The 18,820-nt window shown below is 38.6% G+C and overlaps 1 protein-coding gene across 16 annotated transcripts in view; it reads left to right on the forward strand.

Annotated features, from left to right (window-relative positions):
• The window catches only part of tnika (TRAF2 and NCK interacting kinase a), a 96,198-nt gene that overhangs the window by 74,379 nt on the left and 2,999 nt on the right, over positions 1-18,820 (forward strand). For 4 of the 16 annotated variants that reach the window (XM_047345012.1, XM_047345011.1, XM_047345015.1 and 1 more), the window contains 19 exons: positions 38-112; positions 4,491-4,655; positions 4,986-5,228; positions 5,822-5,928; positions 6,129-6,244; positions 7,494-7,615; positions 7,724-7,747; positions 8,620-8,688; positions 9,405-9,511; positions 9,691-9,793; positions 11,172-11,321; positions 11,426-11,522; positions 11,634-11,804; positions 11,915-12,058; positions 12,147-12,281; positions 12,403-12,503; positions 14,209-14,358; positions 16,051-16,068; positions 17,602-17,761. In XM_047345012.1, coding sequence (XP_047200968.1) covers positions 38-112; positions 4,491-4,655; positions 4,986-5,228; positions 5,822-5,928; positions 6,129-6,244; positions 7,494-7,615; positions 7,724-7,747; positions 8,620-8,688; positions 9,405-9,511; positions 9,691-9,793; positions 11,172-11,321; positions 11,426-11,522; positions 11,634-11,804; positions 11,915-12,058; positions 12,147-12,281; positions 12,403-12,503; positions 14,209-14,358; positions 16,051-16,068; positions 17,602-17,761 — 2,257 coding nt within the window. Of the gene's footprint in view, positions 1-37; positions 617-4,490; positions 4,656-4,985; positions 5,229-5,821; positions 5,929-6,128; positions 6,245-7,493; positions 7,616-7,723; positions 7,748-8,619; positions 8,689-9,404; positions 9,512-9,690; positions 9,794-11,171; positions 11,322-11,425; positions 11,523-11,633; positions 11,805-11,914; positions 12,059-12,146; positions 12,282-12,402; positions 12,504-14,208; positions 14,359-16,050; positions 16,069-17,601; positions 17,762-18,820 lie in introns of all 16 variants that reach the window. The other 12 variants (XM_047345013.1, XM_047345017.1, XM_047345016.1 and 9 more) reach the window with 9 other exon arrangements.

Below are 18,820 nucleotides of genomic sequence, written 5' to 3' on the forward strand. Positions count from 1 at the left end.
ATAATAATGCTTGTTGGACTTTGACTTTGACTCCTAGGTCCAGAAGCAGCCAAGTGCTCCTGGTAAACCATCTGCACAAGCACTTAAAACTCCATCGTTTGGAGCAAACCAGGTCATTGACAAACCAATTAGACGAGCCCCGAAAAAGGTCCCTGAATTATTTGTTTCAGGAAATTACTGGACACCCCAAGATCAGCAGGTCACAAAGCAGAACCAACGTAAGATCCAAATCCAGAAAAATGCTGGCAAAGGGCCCATTGAGAATCACATAGGCAAAGTCAAGTGGTCACCCAAAGATAAAGCTAGCTCTGCAGGCTCAAAAGGTAAAGCACTTCAACCTCATCCCCACGGTTCAGGACAGACCCAAACTCCACAGCACCCTAAAATATGTGTTTCAGGAGAGCATTGGATACCTCGAGATAAGCATGTCCCTAACCCGAAACAGCATGAGATCCAAAACCAGAACAGTGCTTTAGAGGATTGCATAGGAAGACCAAGGCAGTTGTCCAAAGAGACGCATGGGTCTGCAGACACTGAAGCTCTTCAGCCTCATCCCCAGGCTTCGGGACAATCCCAGACACCGCAGTCTGGGTCCTCTTCTAACATGCACCTATCGGTTAGTTCCTCTCCAAATCGGAGGACTCACTCACCTCGGCGTAGAATAGAGGTAGAAATAGAAACTGAAAGCGATTCGCATCCTCCACACCTGACAAATGCATCTCAGTGGGGGAATGCTTTTCCTAACCAACAGCACTCTACGTCAAATCAAACGTTTAATTTAAACCTCTCAACTGAAAATCTGAAGTCTGCTGACAGCTATGACAACTTGAAAGCACACTTGTTATCCCAAGATAATGAAGAAATGGATCCTTTTTCACATTCTTGCCCTGCAAGTGGCTTCTTAAATTTGTCTAGACAAAGAAACTCGTCCGCTGAATGCATAAGTGCCAATCGTCTTGAGGTCCCTGCACAGTTACAGATCCCAGTTCCTCGTTGTCACTCCAATGAACACTTGCAAGTCCCTTCTCCATCATCGCCATTTGGTTGGCTAGGCCTCTCTCCTCGCACATCTAAACAAAAGTCTCCTTTTCACTCACCCTCGTCCATAAATTCCCGGTCCAGGAGTTCCTCTCTTGTAGACTTTGGGCCCCTCAACATAAATAGCTCATCTCCTCAGGAGACAAATTTGACAAAGGTCCTTACAGTACTTGCTGGTGCTAAACGTTCTCCCAAACGCACTTCCCCAAAGTTCTTTGGGAGTTCCTTTCTAGGCCTTTAAACTTAAGAAGAACAGTTAGAGCAGAGTCTTTGACCTTGCTCCAAAATAATAAATCCATGTAAATAAGAGAACATAAATAAACACACACATACATTTGTATTTCTATTTTGTGACTAATTTATGCATTTCCTGACCCTTAAGTGTTATCGTTGTTTTACACCACATGTAAATTGTCTCGATTCAACCTCTTTCATTACTCAAAATTTGAATGTCACAAATATGGAATGTTTTGACAATGCCCTCTCAAAATTCTCTAAGGCTGGCCGTCCTTCACAAAGGTTGAGGTACAAGGGAAAAGTGCAGACAAAGTGTAATTTTATGTAAATATACAGTATATATTTTATATCAGAAATATTCAAAACTGGGCCTGAGCTCCGGAGGTGAGATGCAGAATTCAAGATGTAGGCTGAAATTGACCTGATATCTAAACAACCTGTATACCAGACCCCACAAGCCCCCTTTGACCTTCACTCCTCATCTCCAAAATTCACTGAAGTGATCCACTCCCACACACATTGGTCATCAGGAAGCCCCACCCATCCCAGTTTAGGTCAGTAAAGCACTTTATCTGATTCCATCTTGGTGACTGGTGGAGGCCAAGTGGTGGTGGACTTCCTCTGTAAAACCGAATTGTCAGGAAAGATCTTTCAAGAACCTGTGATCTGTCCTATCTTGGTGCTTCTCACGCAGTTTCAGCAGTGTCCAGAATTAATACTCTCTAGTATTCTGTTTTATTTTGTAGAAGGAAGAAGTTTTTGGGTGGGGAGGATTTGAGCAGGGCTACCCAAAAGCTTTTTTGCTTCTTCTACTAACAACAGTTTCTCTTTTTCTTGTAGGACAGTCAACCTTATACTAAACTTTACAGCTCGCCGTTTTCACAGAACACCTTTTGATTCCTTCCCAGTGTTTCCTTTATTGAATGTTGATTACTTCGTCAGTATAATAAGGACTTGTCATGTAAACAGCTAACTACATGTTCGGCAGCTTTTCCGCCTCAAGAAGAGGCAATGGGCATTTTTTGTTCATTGTAGTCAACTTCCTCAAACTGATTTGAGAAATGACACAGCATGGCATAGGTGCCTTAAATAGTTATTTGCACAACTTCAACCTTTTTAAATTTTCTCAGGTTTTAACCACAAACCTCAATGTATTTTATTGGGTTTTCATAAAACATAAACAACCACAAAGTAGCTCATAGCTGGGAAGAGGATGAACATTGACATATGGTTTTAATATTTATTGAACAAATCAAAATCTGAAAAGTGTGGCACACATTTGCATTCAGCCCCACTGAGTCGATGCTTTTGGGGTCTGAATCTCAGATATGATGGAGAGTTTTGTCACAGATTCTGAATTAAGTTTAGACTTTGGCTGGGTCATTTGAAACACATCAATATGCTATGATCTTCAGATCCATCCATCTTCTCATAAACTGACCAGCTTCCCTTTCTCTGAACGGTGGTCCATGAGATATCCAAAGCTTAGCATTTTATTTTATAAACTTACAGAACAGCTGTGTTTATGCTGAGATTAAATCACACACAGCTGGACTCGATACAGGCATTCGCTGACTTCTGAATTAATTGCAATGGATTTTACTTAGATGTATTAAAATACAGGAGTCTGAATACAAATGCAGGCCACAGCTTTCAAATTTATATTGTAAAAATAAAAAAAAGTCCATGCCATAATTATGAACAGCTTTGTGTTGGTGTATCACATTAAATGCCAATGTATTACATTGATGTTCAGTGGTTGCAACTTTATAAAATAGGGAGAAGCTCAAAGCGGTATAAATACATGTACTTCAGCAAGGCTGCGTATTTTGAACCAGGTGGTAATTGTGAATAAAACTAACTGTATGTGGTGAAGGTTTTGAAACTATGTCCTGCTGAGCCATGATTCAGCCTTTAACCTGCTGTTGAGTAGACTGTCTAGAGTAGTTGGGGTGTGATTTTGGCAGCTGAAGGCTTTCCCTGGAGCCTTCTCTTGCAGCGCAGCAGATAATCTGATAATCAGATTAAACTGCTGAGGGGAGCTTTCTGCCTTTTTCACACAGATACGTAGTGGGACTAAAAATACTTGCTTTTTTTTTTACGAGACACCAGACACTTAACGTTCTTAGATACTTGAGTACTTATAAATGGATTTGCATACGTCAACCCCACTCTTGCACAAATTCAAATCGTGGTTTGAATTTGAAACCCACTAAAGGAGATTAGGGATCATTGTTGACTTTTTCCTACAGCCACAAGACTCTTTTACTCCTCAGCTTTTATGTGGGACAACACATGCGTTGCTCAGGATGAGAGACTGAAGCAAAGCCAAGATTTGAAACAATTGGAAGAATTTCCTTATGCAGACATTTGTTTCATCATTTGAGCTTAAATTATTATTATTTGTCTTTTTTACAATTTCAATTGGATTTAGGTTTTCAGTTGAATATAAACATGATTGTGGATAAACTGGATGTAATTCAATTTTAATCAGGCCTGTTGGTGTTAATAGAAAGTGAGATTTGGCATTGGCCAGTATGAGGTTTTCATGGGATGACAAATTTGAGTAAAAATACCAGTTTTACTGGTTTAATGGCTCTTATAGCTTGCTGATTGTAGTTTTAAAATGGTGTTAGCTTAAAAGGTGTAATGAATGACGGTTCTTTAGTTTTCACAACATGACTGTAACAAAAAACGTAACACTGTTGAAACTTTGGATTTTTGTACCATTACACTAGCCCATGCCTACTTGAGGCACTATATGAGAAAAGCTCAATTTAACTGAATCGAATTTGACTGGCAGAAAATTGGGTTCAGCAGTTGGTTTGGATTGAGAACCAAGCTAACAGGTTTTAAATTGGCACCACTCCCTCTGTCAGTCCAGATTTTACATAACTTTAAACACAAGTTTCTGTGGAAGTCTGGATGAGGTTCAAATATGTTCTGATGGCAAAACGTTAAGGCAGGTTACGACAAGGAAAACAAGACTTCCACAGAATCCACTATATGAGTATGAGTTATTAAAAACAGGAAAAACCACCTTGCTTATGATGTGACAACTTCTGGCTGCTGTCCCTTTAAACCTGAAGGATTTTAAGACCATCTTGTGGCTCATAGAGGTGGTGCATGGGGTGACAGGAGGGCAATAAACAGCTGCGGGTGAAGCATGGTGATTGATTGTGCTGTGAGTGACTGTGGTATGTGGCCTGTCTCAGGTGGAGGAGCGATCTAAGATGAACAGGCAGAGCTCTCCAGCACTGCAGCACAAAGCATCCCACCGCATCTCCGACCCTTCCCTTCCTCCCCGCTCCGAGTCGTTCAGCAGCGGAGGCATGCAGTCCTCCCGTGCTCCTCCCATCCAACGTTCCATTGAACCACAGGTGTGTGTGACTGGGCGTGTGTGAACAAAAGGAAAGCTGTAAACGTCTGATCTGTTTCTATACAAATAATCACACACATTGTTGATCCCCGTTTGTATTCTTTATTTAATAGCTTAGCGCAACAAATAATTTGGTGTTTGTTTATCTAATGTTATGTCTTCTTCATTTCCTCTCCTTTTTCATGCCTCATTACCATTTCTATCCATTTTCAATCTTTTCACTCACTTATATTCTGTTGCTATTCTACCTTCATCTTTTCTTTCTTTCACCCACCTCATCAACTCCCTGTATTTAAAATGCATACCATCGGCCACCTTGCCTTCACGTCAGATGGCTCATCTCATTCCCGTGAAGACCCACTCCGGCTCCATGTCCGGCTCTCAGTCTCTGCAGGACCAGACGGGCTTGGCTCTGAGCGACGGGGTCGGCATGGTGTCACCGAAGCCTGAGATGCCCCGTCAGAACTCAGATCCCAGCTCTGACACTCCAGGACCCACGCAGAACATCAGCAGCAGGGAGGAACGAGATCGGGACAGGACTGCTTGGTTGAGGGAACAGGATATTCCCCCCAGGGTTGGTAATCCTTACTTACTAAATACTGAAAATTACTGATTTTCATTTTTGTTGGTGATTTTGTTAAATAAGGATTTATTTCAACAGAGTTTATTTCTGGTTTCACTTATAATCTGATGAGGTTTCATACTTTGTGGATCATCTTATGGATGCTAATTTTGTGTATCTGTGTTTAACAACATAGATTGCAATAGTAGGGATGAAAACGGTGCCTAACAACACATTTTGACTCTTAACTTCAATGTATTTATGTTGTCAGTGGCAGTTTGTGAATGAATGGCACCCTGTTGGCGAGCCTTTTTTTCTGTCACTTCTAACCCTCACTAAAACAAAGTGCCTAATTCAACAGGAGCTCAGTGTGCTTGCCCATGCAAAATAGCACTATCAATATTGTTCAGGGCACAAAGGATAGATTCTTTTTTTTATTAACAATTTGTCACATGAAATGTCAATTAAACATACTGGAATTTGTGGTTGTAATGTGACAAAATGTGAAAACATTCAAGGAGCTGTATGCTAACACATCTGTCCAGTAGTAGAAGACAAGTTCTTCCAGCTGATGTTTTGTTTTGGGTGTGGTTTTACTTCTCCAGGTCCCTCAGAGGACAACCTCCATTTCTCCAGCCCTTGTTAGAAAGAATTCCCCTAATGGTGTTGTGGGCCTGGGCCCTCGCACCGGTTCTCAGCTCATACGGGCCAGGTAAAGACCAAAGCAGTGAACTGGCTTTGACAGCGCTACCCCAAAAATTTTTACTGTATGTACTCCTTGTGTTTTACTTTTAATTAGATGGAATTTAGACAAGGAAAAACTCCAGTGACTCTGTTCTTCTTTTTAACTATTTTCCTGTGATGATGTGAAGTTTGAAACAAAGTATACTAGCTGTTTTCCCCATGTTACAGTAATCCGGATCTGCGGCGTTCTGAGCTCTCCCTCGATGCTATACTGCAAAGAACGTCCTCTAACTCATCCTCCTCCTCCTCTCCTTCATCTCAGGGAGGCTCATCCGAGAGAAAAGGTATTTACAAGAAAACAAATACATGCACACATCTACACTTGCACATAAATGTGCAGGTTTGCAGACAAATGATTATGGATGCTGGGCCGAGAACAATGAAAACATCCGCTTACTAGATTCAGAGGTTTTCGGATGATATTGTTGGTTGCAGTTCTGCTCATATCAGCTTGCCTGATAACTCCAGTTACTCTCATCCTATGGAGAGATAAAGGACAGGAAACGAGTAAGGGAAAGTGTCAAACAGAGCGCCAGAGGGATCTTTTAGGTACAGCATGCACAGATCTCTGTCTGCCAAGACATTCTCATGTAGGGGTTGGCTGCCTGGCAGATTAAATGCACTTGAACCTATTGTCACAAACGGTTTTAAAATGGATTGTTATTGTAGACTGGATAAGCAGCTTAGTGCAGTAGTGAAATCCGTTTTTTGCATCTATGACAACTGGCCAAAATAAAAAGCATCATGTTGAAAAATGACTTCAGAGCAGTCATCCATGCCTTTGTTATAACTCGTCTAGATAACTGTGATTCTTTGTACCTTGGAGTTAAAAAGTCATCCTTATCACGCCTTCAGTTGGTGCAAGATGTGGAGTGCATTTGGACTCAGACCCCTTTTCTCTGAAACCCCTAAATTAAATCCAGTGCTGTTGACTTCAAAAAACAGAGTTCACCTGGCTGCCATTTATATCTCAATATAAATAGAGCCGTGAAGGCCTCGTAGGTTTGTTATCATTACTAAGGAACATGAGTAAGGAACGCAGCCGACAGGTCGGGGATAAAGTTGATGTTTAAAGCAGGGTTAGGTTAGAAAATAATATCCTACGCCTTAAAGATCTCAAAGAGCTGTTCAGTCCATCATTAAAACAAACATTTTTTCTGCAGTTGTTTTTTATTAAATTTTTCAACTCTCCTTTATTAAATTTTATGCAGCAAGCCCAAGGACAGAAATAGCTCATTGGATTGTAAATGTGGATGACCCCTGACCTAAGCAGACCGACAGACTATAAGATATGCCGTCAGAAAGCATATGGTAACCAGGGCCCAAATGTGGCCTGTATGGTAGAATGGTGAGAAGGAAGTCCTATTTCCTGTTACTCACAAGCCATTTAGAAGATGCAGCAAACATGTGGGTTTATTTAAACAATAGCTTACTTCTGGGGGTATAACTACTACTTTGGCAAAAACTACTACTTTGGCAAAAACAGCCTTTAATGTAAACTGATATTTAAGTTCAGTTGTTTGTGTTTTGAAGGCCAGACCAAGCCAAGTGGAACTCCTCCTGGAGCCAACGAGGAGGTTAAACCCAATCAAGAAGAGGGTCGGGAATCAGCCAGACCGAGCAGACCTGCAGTGAGTCCAGCAGAACAGACAGACGTAATCACTTTCTATCACCTCTCTGGGAAGCCTTTACTCTCTATTTTTCTACTATTCACCTGCTCTCTCTTTCTGTCTCTGCTCCTCTATTTCCTTCCCATTCCTCAGAGCTATAAGAAAGCCATAGATGAGGTTAGTGACAGCTGAGTACCCCTTTCTTCTTTGTCTTTATCCCGGTTGTCCGGTTTGCCTCAGTCGTCAGAGCTCCTCTTCCTCTCCTAGCATGGTAAAGTTAGTTGGTCTAACAACAAATCTACTATTCTCCCCCCAACTCTGAAATTCCAGGGTGCTAGGGCAATGCCAGTGCATGTGTGCGCTGACACACATACCTAAAAGAGTATATGTGAGCGAGTAATTGAGCGAGTTGCATACATGCATGATTTTTGTTAATGCGTGTTAGTGGGAAATATGAGTAAAAGATGAGCTGCTAAGCACCCGAAAAACCTCTGAATATTTTTTTCTTAGTTGTTTTGTTGTCATGATAGCTGGTCAGCAGGAGCTGGTAAGCCCATAGCGTGTGACGATCCACCTCACCTCTGTTTGCATGATTTGGTCCGATTTGTTGTTGGGGAGAACCATGGGTCGGTTGGCATGTGGATGATGGTTAGTGAGAGGCCTAGAGATGCTGCCCTCTTATAGAACATTAGCCTTGAAGCTGTTGTGTTTCTCTTCTTCTTGCGACTTTTGTCCTTAAAGTCAATATTTGCTCGTGAGTGAATAAAAGTGCTGATTGTGATCGCTCAAAAGGTTGTCGTAAAATTGGTAAGCTACAATAAAATCTGTAAAATCAGCACTCTTGTTCCAGGACATGTTTATAGGCCTAGCTGTGTGTGGTGACAACACAATTATTGTCCTCTTGTCATGCTGCTGAACCCTTTACCATTTTATGTGATCTACCCTCTCTTTCTTCATGCTTTTTTGGCTAATGATAGAGAAACACTATCACGCAAATGTACTAAATAAAGGATTTTGTCTTTGTCTCCTCCTCTGCCCCCCTGTTAAAGGACTTAAGTGCACTGGCTAAGGAACTCAGAGAACTGAGGGTAGAGGAAGGAAGCCGGCCTCCAGTCAAGGTACACTCACATTTGGTATAAAGAAACGAATGAGCAAAATATATATCCCGATATTTTTTAGTTTGGGATATTCTAGATTGACTCTGTTTTAAAGTGAGAATAAAGCCTAACTGACAACCCAAGATTTTAGCCATTCTGTTTTTATATTTCTACTTTTTTGTATTTTACTATGCATCATTCTTCATATCTATCCCATTGTATCCCTTGTGTAAATTTTGTGTCCTTCCTTCCTTCTCCCTTTCTGTTCTTAAAACCTACAAGCTTGAATTATCTGCCAATTTATTTCAAATGTTTGTATTGTATATTTTAAAGTGGGCATGAAGGACTGGGAACTCTGGAATTCCAGCAGCTGGAATTCAATACACAATAAGGTTTTTAATTTGATGCTAAATCTGTGGCCCAATGAGTGCAGAAAATAGGAATATAAGATAACATCAAAAACTAAGAAACTTCATGCCACATAGCCCCCTAAAATATTGCACCATTCTGCTTTGAACATTCCTATTCCTTTTATTACTTTTAATGGCCAATCACCATGTCTTTGAAGTCAGTGTAGACAGAAATGTGCATTGTCCTTACCTTATTCTCTTGAGTGTGTGTCAGAAGTGTAGACATTCTGTGAAAAAAAAACCTATTTTTGTTATAATCTTAATCTAAAGTACATTGTTTGAAAACAGGGGTTTTCATTGATTTTAATGTTTGTCGTTGTGATAAAGGTCACGGACTACTCATCCTCCAGCGAAGACTCGGAAAGCAGCGATGAGGACGGGCAGGTGCTGGGGCACGACGGAACTGTTGCCGTTAGCGACATCCCCCGCATCATGTAAAGCTGTCTTTTCTAGTTTTATTTTTCTCTCTCTGTGTTTTTTATGAAGGGCTGCCTGCCAGTTTTTATTACTTTTAAAGATGTGCATGCATTTGGAGTTTGCTTGGTGTCAGACGCTTGTAAGCACGGTTCCAGCAGAATTTGTTTGTAAGTGATGGAGTCTGTGTGTGCTGCAGGCCGGGAGTACAGAGCAGCTCTGAGTCGTACGGAGGGCTGGCAGAGGACCCTCTGGGAGATGCCTATAATAGCTCAAGGGACAGTACTCTTATGATGAGAGAGGTGATGAATGTGAACACATAAACACACTCATTCTCAATAATCCACACTCACAGGATGCATAAAGCACCTTGTAATAGTATTGATATCCATTTTACTTTTGCACATTTTGTCACATTGCAGTCACACATTTCAATGTGTTTCATTGGGATTTATTGTCTTAGATTGACTTAAAGTAGCACACAATTGTATATTGGAAGGACAATGGTACATGTTTTTTTAAACATTTGGCAAATAAAAATCTGAAAAGCATGGTGCACCTTTGTATTCAAATGATCCTGTATGTTTAGGATCATTGTCTTGGTCCAGCCTCAACTCTTTTAAAAGCTTTTTACCAGGATTTCCCTGTATTTATTTAAGTCCGACTTTTTATCAACTCTGACCAGCTACCCTTTCCCTGCTAAAAAAAAGGCATTCCCACACCACCACCATGTTTCATGGTGGAGGATGGAGACGTTAGGATGATGTGCAGTGTTAGTTTTCCACTCCACAAAGCATTTCTCATGTAGGCCAAAAGTTCAAATTTGGTCTCATCAGTCCAGTGTGCCTTCTTCCACATTTTTGCTGTGTTCCTGAATGGCTGGTGGTAAGATGTTTTGACTATCTTTCACATCGGCTTTCTTCTTGCCTCTCCATAAAGGCTTGGTTTCCAGAGGTCATGACTAACCATCTGAGCTGCGGATCTCTGCAGCTTCTCCAGGGTTACGATGGGCCTCCTAGCCCAGTGTGGTACTTGCGCGACCTGGCAGTTTAGATAGCCTACTGTATCTGAGGTGGTTTGCAGTTGTGCTATACTCTTTCTATTTTTGGTTGACGGATTGAACTGTGCTCCAAGAGCCGTCCAGAGCTCAGAATAAACATAACCCTGGTTTAAACGTCTCCACAACGTTCTTCTTGACTTTTCTACTATGTTAATAGGTCTTGAAGATGTTGTTCGTGCACAATTGTTCCTTAGCAAACCTCTAAAAAGCTGCATTGATACTGAGAATAAACTGCACATAGACTACGGCAGTTGGTTGCACTGAACTTTTATTTAGGGGTATTCAAGTAAGGGTTGGGGTCAGTACAAAGGCACACAATATGTTTTACATTTTAATTTGTAAAACATTTAAAAACCATGTAATTATTTTTCTTTATATGTCACAGTTTTATGTTACTGTTTGTTGTTCAATCACATTTAAGCCAAATGAAATATTTATGCGACAAAATGTGAAAACATTAAAGGTTTTCAATACTTTTGCAAAGTATTGTAGATATAGACAAACGTATTTCAAGTGAAAAATTGTTTTTTGTTTTATATTTTGCTCTCCAACTATCAAATTTACTTCCTCTACAATCTCCCCACTTAAGATTCATATTATCTTCTGCTTGTGTCTCTCAGGCAGAAGAAAGGAGGAGAGGTGGTCACTCTGAAAGCAATGGGTTTGGCAATCACAGTAACCATGGTAACCTCCCTGACCTAGTGCAACAGAGCAACTCTCCCAACTCTACACCGACCACAGCTCTGCAGGAACTGAGTGACATGGCCGAGGTTAGACTCAATCACAACGTCATGGTTGTGGTCATTAACACTCAGCCATGTGTGTTGCTGATTAATGTAGGCTACTGCTGAGCAATCCGTTTTGTGTTTTTCAGTTTGGTTTGAGTGGGTCCAAAGCATCATTTAGTCCCTTCGTTGACCCGCGTGTCTATCAAACCTCCCCGGGTGAAAACGATGAGACCTCAGCAGCAGGTAGAAGCTAAGCGTAATGTTTTAAATGCTACTTTTGCTACTTTAACTCTGTATTAGCTCTCAGACTACGCTAAACTTCAATTCTTTCCCAATCATCCCGTGTCGTTCCAGCCATGTTTGCCAATGAGCTGCTAAGGCAGGAGCAGGCACGACTAAACGAAGCCAGAAAGATCTCTGTTGTAAATGTGAACCCTACAAACATCAGACCTCACAGCGACACGCCAGAGATCCGTAAATACAAGAAGCGCTTCAACTCTGAGATCCTGTGTGCTGCGCTCTGGGGTAGGAAGGAACACTGTTTATTCTCTGTAGCACACTAAAAAAGTCCTCCTTTTTTTATATATCCCTATGTACTCATTTTTATTCACCCCTGTGCGTTTGTGTGTGCTTAGGTGTGAACCTGTTGGTGGGGACAGAAAATGGCTTAATGCTGCTTGACCGAAGTGGACAGGGCAAAGTCTACAACCTGATTACAAGACGCAGATTCTTACAGATGGAAGTGCTGGAGGGTCTGAATGTGTTAGTCACCATATCTGGTAAATACAGCCAGTTTATAATTTATTTTATTCACTGATCATCTATTATCAGTAATTTAGATGGTGGTGTTTGTTTCCTCTCCTTTAGGGAAAAAAAATAAGTTGCGTGTCTACTATTTATCCTGGCTGAGGAACAGAATATTGCATAATGACCCAGAAGTCGAGAAGAAACAGGGTTGGATCACTGTTGGAGAGCTAGAGGGCTGTGTGCATTATAAAGTTGGTGAGTTACTGTTTTTATCACTACACTATCAAATTGTAGCGATATGTTATTTCCTTAAATTGTTACTGAGAATGCTGGAACTGCCATTTTTTTTAAAAGTGTGTCTTTTTTCTGTTCCCAGTGAAGTATGAGAGGATCAAGTTCCTGGTGATTGCACTTAAGAACTCAGTGGAAATCTATGCCTGGGCACCTAAACCTTACCACAAGTTCATGGCCTTTAAGGTACAGAAGGATAAACATGCTTTTAATATTAACACTAGGGTGGTAGCGATTCATCGATCTCAGAAGCTTAAAGGGATTAGTCAGCATTTTTAAAGGGAAGTTTTGTTAATATGTTGAAGTTGTTATAAACAGAGGGAATATCTTTCCCGTAGTGGCCAACTCTTTTGGCCTAGATGCAGATTAGATGGTCCCAGAGTATCTCTGCTCAGTGCAACTGACTAAAACGTAAGGCAATGTAAGCATCAATAAAATCATTCATTTAAACCACTATAATAGATTTACTTATACATCACATTTTGTCAGTTAGTTAATCTGACTGAAAATGCTTTACATTCTCCGTACATGTTTCACATAGGAAGAATATTGGTGGTGCACCGCCTCCCACCTCCATTCCCTGTGGAAATTATTATCGGCTTCTCTATAAATAGCCGCTCAATGCAAACGTGATCTAACTTGACAGTAGAGGTCTCCATTGATTGTTGACCCTTTTGAACTAGCTGTTAGCATGAGCCTCCAGAACTAACTGCTTCTAACCTTTTAAAGAACCGGACTTCATATATTCAAAATTCTGATCCATTCTTTGTACGGCTGCCACTTACATTAAGTTCTTAGGTCTATTGACAAATTTGTTAATTAAATGATTCTTCTAAATGAAAATTTTTCTCCAAAAAACAATTTTGTTTCGTTTTTACATTTCTTTTTGTATTTTTTGCATCCAGTGAAATAAAATGTAAATAATACTTTAAAGAATGAAAGATTGAGTTGCTTATATATAAAATGCTGCTTCCAGTACGTCAAAAACACAGAAAAGTCAACTTTAATTATTTATGTATTTACAAATAAAAAAACCTGATTTTTCATAGTGTCAAATATAATGAGAATGAACTGATTATAAACAAAAATAGCTCTTCCATCACAGGACAACTCCAAAGCAAAACATATTTTTTATTACACTTTTTAGTTAAAATGTTGGAATAGAGACAGTGACTTTAAAGTAACTAGTATTATTATGCATGTATCATTTACTAATTTTACTGTTTTATAATTTCACTTATTTAGATAATGTGATTAAAATAGGAAGAAGAGATATTAATCTGGCCTTCTGCATAAAGTCTGCTGATTAACAAAAATACAGTCAGCTCTGTCTCATATATATGAAAAAACAGGAAAAGGGAACAAACAGATATTACCATCAGCTTCGGGTCTATGTGCTGTTTACATTACATTCTGCTGCTCCAATTTATAACAAAACTTAAAACGTCCAAACTTCTGTTTATTGTCCCTTAATTTATAGTGCTTCAATAGTTTAGACCACTTCAACCTTTAGACTTTAGAACTTTAGAACTTGGTTCATTATGGAGTAATTACACGCTCTGTCCACCGTATTTCTTAAATTAAAGCCACACATATACACACACACACACACACACACTACAGACTGCAGTCACAATAGCTCTAAGAGATAAAACAATGTCGACTGATTTTTATTGTAGATGTTGTCTCCTTAACTCTTCATATCCAGGACCCCTTTTAATTGCTCAGGATAATTTCTCCAACTTGAAGGAATGCTGCCATAGCAACCAAGTTACTTTGACAGAAATACTTTTAATGCATCATGCCATAAGGTCTCATTGCACTCTTACACATTATATCAAGGTTTTTCAGCCTGTTTCCTTAACTCTTCTCCCCACTCTCTGATTTTCAGTCGTTCACTGAGTTGCAGCACCGTCCTCAGCTGGTTGACCTCACAGTGGAAGAAGGCCAGAGGTTAAAAGTTATCTATGGCTCCTGTGTGGGCTTCCATGTCATCGATGTGGACTCAGGCAATCCTTACGACATCTACATCCCCTCACATGTAAGTTTAATATGGTTTTTCTATGTGCTTGTCTTTTTGTTAAATAAAACATGTTCTCCAACAGGGATTGTTTAATTCCTTAATATTCCAAGCAATTCAGGATTAGCTTAACCTCTACAGTCAATGTCATCAGTGAGCAGAAATCTTGAAACAACCTATTTGATTGATTTACTGTGGTGGAGTAAAGGGATTGATGGCATCTCTGCATCCATTTTATTTTTAGTTTGCTAAATCTGGAGCTTGGAGTACCCATGTAAAAAAGACCGAATGCACACATTATTGAACCGATCTTATGACAGACCATAATAATAGAACCTTCCAGGTTTTTTATGTCAACCACAACTTGTCATCAGTTGTCTAAAGCTGTCTTGGCAGCAAGCCTGTGATTTAGTTTTTCACTTTACAGTCAAAGTATTAAGCACTAAATGAGTAATTGTTGTTATTCAGCTTCTTCTCTGTCAGGTATGACGTATTCAAGCATGTGCCAGAAAACACTTGCTTGAATAAAAAACGCACATTAGCTTTTAAGTTGTTCTGTGGTGATCACTTTTCACATACATTAAATTTAAATTAGACGATTAAGAGTTTGTTTTAAATTCCTGTAAGAGCACCTTAAAATCCATTCTAAAATAGACAGGTAGCCAATGCAGAGGCTTGAAAATCAGTATAATGTGAATAAAGCACCGAATTTATACAAAAATTCAAACCAATAAACAAAAGAAACGATGTTATTTGTTTTACTCAAAACAGAAAACCAACAGTTACCCGGGCATTTGCTGAAATAATGTAACAGATTGTTTATTACAAGTATAATATCTATTATTTGTAAAAGGTGAAGCAATATATCCAACTCACAAGGTACATTATTTTGGGTTTACAAAAAGGAGACAAGAGACAAGAATAGAGGTTTCGCAAATAAAAAACTATGTTTTTAGGAAACTAGATAGTGTACAATATCCAGACTAGGATTTGGCTTGTTTGTATGTTTTTGTATTTAGGTGTGTCTGGTTATAAGGTCATCATAATACCAAAACAGCATTGTAATTTTCCCTTTTTGTGATTTCACAAATGGAATAAACGTTTCATAAATCTGAAACTGTGTTGTAAATAATACATTTTCAGTGTACTGTATACTGTATATGTGTGTGTGTGTGTGTGTGTGTGTGTGTATATGTATATATATATATATATATATATGTATGTATGTATATGTATATATATATATATATATATATAATATGTATGTATGTATGTATGTATATGTATATATATATATATATGTATGTATGTATGTATGTATATGTATATATATATATATATATATATATATGTATGTATGTATGTATATATATATGTATATATGTATATATATATATATATATATATATATATATATATATATATATATTATATATGATGTATATATATATATATATATATATATATATATATATTATATATATATATATATATATATATATATATATATATATATATATATATATATATATATATATATATATATATATATATATATATATACTCACTTAAGCTTTCAAAGAAACAGAAGAAGTTGGAGTAAGCTTGTCCAAATCTTTCATGTCAACATGAATGAATACACGTGGTCTTCTTACTGTTTCCATCTTTCAATGTATCCCTTTTCTCTCGTTCCCTCCCAAACTTCTTCTCCAGTGTTCCAAACACATGAAGGTGACATGCTCCCTATAGTCTATATTAATAGATATTTAGTAAAATTTCCCTGTTGAATGTAGAACAGCATCACATGTGTCCATGTTCCGCACAGTCCACTAGTGTAGCTATTAACGCAAAAATTGGTCATATATTAACGTGTTGGAAAAGATTTGTCTCAACCATGGTGGACATCACAAGGCTCTCAAACATCGTTTTGCTGCCAAGCAAAAAGATTTCAGCAAGTTTAATCATATAATCTACATGTTTCAGAGTTAATTATATTAGTTTTGCAGTTAAACTGCAATTTCTCTGAATTATGCCCTATTAAGTGATTACCATGCAGTAAGAAATAAAACTAATCTTTAATTAAATAACACTATGACACTTGAAGGCAAATTTCACTTTCTTACTGTTGATAGAAGAAGCAGATGTTTGGCAAAAAAATCAGCTTATTGAGCAGAAGTTTTCTTTTTGCATATTGAGCTCTTGTGTCAAAGCAGAGCGTCATGGGCTGAGACAAGTTTTTGCTCCTCTTGTTGCATTGCTAATCTTAAAAGATAAAAATCTAATTTCCTAATTTCCGGCAGGCTAAAATTACATCCTTAGTCAACATTCTGTGTTAAGTAACTTTTTCCATATCTTCTGATATGATTTATGATATCCAAGTGGAAAGCTTAGGATTTCTAAAGTTGGGTTCTGTTTAGAGGTTAGAATTTACCAGCAGTAAAGTCTGTTGAGGTCTCCACTGAGTATAAAAACATAATAGTTGGACCTCTAGCACCAAGCTAAGGGGTAGTTTGAGAGGGGCCAGGATCAAAGCTGACTTGTACTACCTTATCTCCAGTCTGAACAATGATATAGCAGTGCCTTCCCTTTTATAAACCTTTAAAACATCATCACATTTGCATTTAGCATTTTTACACAGATGTCAGTCTCTCTTTCTCTCTCCGCATCCCTAAGGGGAAATTTAAATACCCAGTAGCAGCTCTTCGACATGCATCCAAAGTCATAAATAAATAATTAAATTGTATTTAAAAACATAAAAAAGACCACTAAACCCTGTGGTACTCCATAACTAACGCATATACCACAGTTAGTTATGGAGTACCACAGGTCCAGTGCTCGAGCCAGTGTTCTTTTCTATACTTTTTACATAGATACTCAGTAATATTTTATCCATAGAGTCTGATGAATTCAGCCAGTCAATGAAAAAACAGGTATAACTTGAAAACTTAAAGTCAGGATGACTTTTCATTTCTCATTTATAAACTCAGCCAAGACAGGTTAGATATTAACTGCTTAAAACCTTTTAACAGAACCTTAACTTAAAAATTCTGAACAATCCTTTAAAGATCTGAGAAAAATTTACATTTTCTTTTCTTCATCTGAAGCTTGTGTGAGCTTGGCACCTCTTTTCCAGATCACAGAATGTAGGCAAAGAAAATTAATGATGCATTAATGCCAGTTGTATACTAATATCAAGTTGATTTTGATCAACTTCACCACACTCGCTGAAATCCTCTGAAATATTTTTGATTGTATTTATCTTAGATCCAGAGTCAGGTGACACCCCATGCCATCGTTGTGCTTCCTAAGACTGATGGAATGGAAATGCTGCTGTGTTATGAGGACGAGGGGGTCTACGTCAACACCTACGGTCGCATCACCAAGGATGTGGTGCTACAGTGGGGAGAGATGCCTACATCTGTTGGTGTGTGTTCCTTAAATTTACATGTGTACCTATTATCTGCATTTAAACAAATGAAAAAATAGATCCCCAGATCTACAGTTAAACATTTTTTCAGCTTCACGTCAAAAACCTACGTATGTAGCCCTTGCTTATGTATTAGTGTCTTACATAGATCAGAAATGTTGTCATAAAAGTAACTGCATGGTTTATTTTATAATAGAGTTCAAATATCCATTCCAAAATGCAAAAAAGTAAAATAATCAGCAACCACGGAAGTCTAGCTTTGTTGTAGCAGCCTATACAGACGGGCCTATATGAACAACAGGCAGTCTTTGTAGAAAACACAGTAACACTCTAAATGGCTAATTTAGCATCTTCTTAATTTTGTGAAAGGTGTATGTGTTAGCACTTAGATACGGTGTGTCTGCTTATTGAAAGATTATACGATATTTGGGTTTCCAACCAGTTGGTAAAGTTTAAAAGTGACTGACTACACTCTCATGGCAATTTCTTGGTGCATCTTTGGCAAGAAATTAGGTTAAAGTTCCAGGAAATTACATCATAAAAAAACAGGAAAAGGTGGACTGCTTCCTAGTCAGGAGTTTGTCTTCTTCAAGGAGGAGAGTTCAAGTATCTTGATAGATTGTTCACAAATAATTTCAAAGGAGTCAGCTGAATTGGTCTGGGCATAATGTGAGGATGGAGGTTTTGCGTGGAGACACCAGTGGGAGAGTACCGTGGAGCAGTTCCAGGAGCTCCTTTCAGCCTGGGAACACCTTGAGATATCTCTGACCGACCTGAAGAGTATCATTTGGGAGAAGGATGCTTTAGTTTTACTCCTGGAACTGTTACCACCTAATCTCAGATACGTAGAGAATATTGGACAAATAAATACTGGATAATCAGTATTGGGTATTTAAAGAAATGTAAGTCTGACAGAAATACGGGCGGGGGGGAGTGAAAGACAGAGAAAAAGCAGCTAGTGCAGCTTTGAAGAAGGAGAATGCTGTTTACTTTTTGTACTTTTCTGCCCTCATGTGGCGGCTAGGAACATTGCACATGTTGATTTGAATCCATATT

Source organism: Girardinichthys multiradiatus, chromosome 19 (genome assembly GCF_021462225.1).
Source record: "Girardinichthys multiradiatus isolate DD_20200921_A chromosome 19, DD_fGirMul_XY1, whole genome shotgun sequence".
NCBI classification, from domain to species: Eukaryota; Metazoa; Chordata; class Actinopteri; order Cyprinodontiformes; family Goodeidae; genus Girardinichthys; species Girardinichthys multiradiatus.